The 4,568-nt window shown below is 42.2% G+C and overlaps 1 protein-coding gene across 5 annotated transcripts in view; it reads right to left on the bottom strand.

Moving 5' to 3' along the window:
• Window positions 1-43: 43 nt before the first annotated feature.
• Window positions 44-4,568, bottom strand: part of LOC143152292 (thrombospondin type-1 domain-containing protein 4) — a 50,937-nt gene continuing 46,412 nt past the window's right edge. For 2 of the 5 annotated variants that reach the window (XM_076322248.1, XM_076322243.1), the window contains 3 exons: window positions 1,965-4,528; window positions 1,206-1,617; window positions 44-424 (listed from right to left, as the gene is read on the bottom strand). In XM_076322248.1, the coding sequence (XP_076178363.1) occupies window positions 4,413-4,528 (116 nt within the window). In that variant the 3' untranslated portion in view covers window positions 44-424; window positions 1,206-1,617; window positions 1,965-4,412. The remainder of the gene's footprint in view (window positions 425-1,205; window positions 1,618-1,964; window positions 4,529-4,568) is intronic. The other 3 variants (XM_076322246.1, XM_076322245.1, XM_076322244.1) reach the window with 3 other exon arrangements.

The raw sequence follows: 4,568 nt of genomic DNA, 5'->3' as shown, positions 1-4,568 counted from the left end.
TTTTATCTTTAATACGATAAAGAATGCCATTGGTTACCCAGAGTCACATAGAACATCCATTTATTTAACTAATATTTCGACAGCTTGTTCGTTAGAGAAAATCAGACTTTCGGATTCGTATTTTCACATTGAGCAAATACAAGGAATCTTACCTGCCAACACACCGAGTAATATTGCACCTTATACGCTAAAAATTCGACGCGACAGATTCATTTAATTTCCCAGCGAAGTATAAGCTCGACAGTATTCTTTCAATTCGGATTTTCGATACTTTTTGAGCAAGTCAGGTGTTTAATATATCTGCTTGACTATTTCGAGTAATATTTTAGGTTACATACCCCTTAAACACGTAACATCGAATTATGGTATACAACATTGAGTCTTTTTGGTCAGTCTGTACTCTCTACTTTTCTTTTACACATTCCTACAACAAAGATACACCGACAATGTTTAAAATCATTAAGTTTTCAAACAACTGTCCCGTTTAAAGCAACTCTGTAACAATTAATAACTTCACCGAAGAAAATTTTCATTCTTATCGTATTGGCAAGAATTTGGAAAACAGATCGAAAATCCACACTTTCATTTCCCCTTTAAGAGTAACAGTACGAAGAAAAGGGTTTTACGAAAATTTCTTTCTAAACAATGTTCGATTTTAAATACCCTAAAGTACATATTCACGTACGAAAACTGCGCACAAACACGCGGCAGCTCTTACATCGTTACGTTTATCGTTAATTATTCTTCGTTGTACTTATTCCTGCAAGAGACTACGATTGTATCACAGTCTTTGACGAGGTCACATACGCTGGCGAGCACGATAATATGTCTCGAGCGCATGTGATAATACGATAGACAGACTTTTATTCACATAAAGAGACGAGAAGCTAAACACGAGATGCTGCAGTGTCGGAGAAGATTTGCGTTAAAAATTGCTACATTTACTTTCACAGATCGAAGTGTGCTTACGGATAGAGAAATCGCGCAAACAAAGTCTATGTACACGTTTGAGAAAAGGATTAAAAAAAGACCGAAAAATCACCGTTTGTCTATCGTGTTCGATGCTGAAATTGAATTCGTTTCGAAAAAATGACGAATCCTCGAAACGTTACGTTTCGTTTTACAACGATAAAAATCGTTTATAAAATATAAGTCGTTAAATTTCGTTTGTATCGATTAAATACAATGCTCGAGCGAATACGTACACCGTGAAAATACTGCTTGTATCTCTTCGAAAGACATGATCGCGAAAAAGGTTTTTTCAATGTCGTCTGACTGCTTCTTCCTTATCCTTGCAATGCAGCCTGGCGCTCGCTGGACATTTGAATAACACATCGTAAGGAGATGCCCTTCGCCGAGACACATAAATCCATTTACGATTCATGGTGTACGTCACAGCCGTAAATATTAATACGCGAATAATTGCCGGTACATAATGGAATCGTAGGTAAGTACGTACATGCGTTCACCGTGATCGAGAACGTTCCGTTGAGCAACTTTTTTCGAATCGATAGGAAAACGATCGCCAACGTCTAACCTTCCGAATTAGATGCTTTCTTTAGGACGAAGAAATTCCTTTTACACGCATGCAGCATATACAGGGTGTCCCATTTTAATCTATAAATAGATACGTCACTATGGCACGTCGAGTCGAAGAAATTGAACAAGAGATTAAAAGAGATTTCGTTGAAATAAACCGAGGAAAAATCTGCGGATGCAATGTCTTCGATTCGGTGTACTCCTCGAGATGTATTCGAGATCGTAGATCGATACAGGACGCGCTACACGTTCGAGATCGATAACTACATCGCATACGCGACGGACGAAGTCTAATAAATATAACGGAAAAAAAAAAAAAGAAGAATCAAGGTCGATCGAAACGATCGTAACGTATCGGAAAAACGCAACCGCTATAGTAAATAAAGATTTGCATCTACTAAAATAATTCAGCAGTCGACACTTACCTGATGAAAAATACGTTCGTGTAAAGTTAAAAAAAGAAAAAAAACGATAGAAGGAGAACGGAAATTTTATTGAAACGAATGTGTAATTGTAAACAGAAATCGAAACAGCTTCTCGAGGGATACGAAGCGGATCGGAATACGGCACGGTATTCGCAGGCTTCCTTGGAGATCGAGAAGGCAAACCGGAATGCGATTTAATTGACACTGAGGATTGATTGCCCGCGCAATTTTGACGAGGTTACCATTAACCGTTAGGACGTTATCTGTTTAAACTTAATCGACATCCATATACCTTACAAAGGTCCGTACGGACGATCGACTTCGCTAATTAATAAACGTCGAAGAGCCCGTTGCGATTTCAGCTGGACGTCGTACGGAAATTCGATTCTATGTAAGCATACCTGTTACAACTTACGGATTGCTATTATACTATCTACACGGACAAGTGTATATTTTGATTCGACATCGTCACTGTAGTTGTCGCTACTCGCTACTTTCGCGGATCGAGGACAATCCGATTGGTTGACATCGACACGTAGGAACGACGAACTCACGAATTTTTGAACGCTTCTTTTTCTTCTAAGGGCCATTCAAAATTTTGTACAGATCGAACAGTCGAACGAATTACCACGAGGTATACTTTCCAACGTGCTCAAGTTTCTAGAAAAAAGAAAGAAAACGAGAGAGTGTTAAACCTGGTATTTCCGGTTCAAGGTTATCGTACTATCCGCGTCGCGGATGGATTCGTTAATAAGTCGGGCTCGTAAATCAAAATCGCCGGATCTGCTCGGCTCGATATGTTAATTAAATGCTCGATAACGGAAATTGCCCGCAGTTCGCATCCATCGTCCGGGCCGCCGATACGGGCACACGAACGATAAATAACGATCTGCAACTAATACAGTCTACCTATCGAAATACACCGAGAGCACATACAGCCGTATCGACCGACGCGTTTTGTTCCTTCTTTTCGCGACGACTCCCCAGACAGCATGTTCGTTCGCTCAGCTCGAGCCCGTTTCGTTTCGCGTGTCCACGCTAGCGATGGAACCAATAACTCTCAACTATAGTCGGGAGAAAATCAACCGACTCGCTCAAGGCCGCTCGTCGTAAATCTACGCGGCACCGATGCGTCCCTTCGTTCAATATGGGAACAATTTTTACAGCGTAATACGTTACAAAGATGTTTTTACGTTAATTCGTCTATTACCGCGCGAAACTAAACATTAGTCGAGATTAGAATTTGAGTTATAGAATTCGTACCGCACTGACGTTTGCGTAATCGAAGAGTTCAACGGGCCAAGAGGATTTCGATAATCGCATGGAAACACCGTCCAATAGAATTTCGATAATCGCATAGAGACACCGTCCAGTAGAATTTCGATAATCGCATAGAAACACCGTCCAGTAGAATTTCGATAATCACATGGAAACACCGTCCAATAGAAACAGTGATCACTTGGCCACAAGTCTTCGAGTTTGTTCGAGTTCGAGACAATCGATCGCACGAAAAATCGTGCACTGGGAACCGGTAAGTGGGATTATGGCGGCAAATCGTGTACAGGGAACCTGTAAGCGAGACATCTTATCGAGATTGGTCACCTCGACATTGGCAGGTGTTTTCGATCTTATTTTCCCGCAATCATCGAAATTCCAGTACAACGAACAAGTAAGTACAGTATATTCGATCAGCGAATTGCTCGAATATTCCAAGTATTAGATCAGTCCCATCGCTGGTCAAGTTCTCGCAGAGGTTTGCTTATGTAGGTAGACAGCGGTACAGGTTTCCGCGTACGTGTATGCAAATGATCGCAACTTAACCAGGGGCGTAACAATGATAATCGCTAGTTTCTTCGAGTCTTCGAAAACAATTCTTATTCTTCTCTTTCGCGCGAGTCAGTTGCAAAATTACGCCCCTGCAGTTGCCGCATGGCACACAGAATCGACACACGTGCATACACGACGTACAATGGAAATCGTCGGTCGTGTAAACGCGCGGGTAGATGCTCTCTCGTGTAAACGACAACGCGTTCCCTTTTCACCGCCTTCGATTATACCGAACAGAGACATTTCGTCCACTTCGAACGACTAGTGTGCGCCTTTCGTTTAACATTCCGTTTCTCCGCTTTAACGTTCGAAGAGAATTAAATAATCGTTCTCCCTTGGGCCGCTCGACGACAGCCGGCAGGTCTTAATCGAACGAAATAAAGCTACGCGGGATATCGGATAGGTCGTTGCGTTAAATAAAATTCTACATAGTGTACGAATCGTCTTTTTGTAACAGTCTTGAGAGGGATACTGGAGACGATTCTTCCGGTTCCATTACGACGATCGCGTTACATTAACTAGGAGGGAGAGCTACGAGTTTCGATCGAACACAAAGAGACGGCGCTGCGACCGTGGTGAGTCGAGACCTGCCTGAAACGTTGGAATTCGGTGTCCGCCGAATTACTCGCGACACCGACAGCACGAGTACTTGTAGTACTTGATCCGGCACAGCCCGGTCTTCACGATCAAGGCGCAGTTTGGATGTTTGTCGATGCACTTGGACGTTTGGTAGGCTTCTGAAATCGTGAAAGGCAGATCGTCGGGGTTAGAACGTTG

The sequence above is a fragment of the Ptiloglossa arizonensis genome, chromosome 10 (assembly GCF_051014685.1).
Source record: "Ptiloglossa arizonensis isolate GNS036 chromosome 10, iyPtiAriz1_principal, whole genome shotgun sequence".
Classification (NCBI taxonomy): Eukaryota; Metazoa; Arthropoda; class Insecta; order Hymenoptera; family Colletidae; genus Ptiloglossa; species Ptiloglossa arizonensis.
Note: the sequence above shows the minus strand (reverse complement) of the source record. Positions and strands in the feature narration are given on the sequence as shown.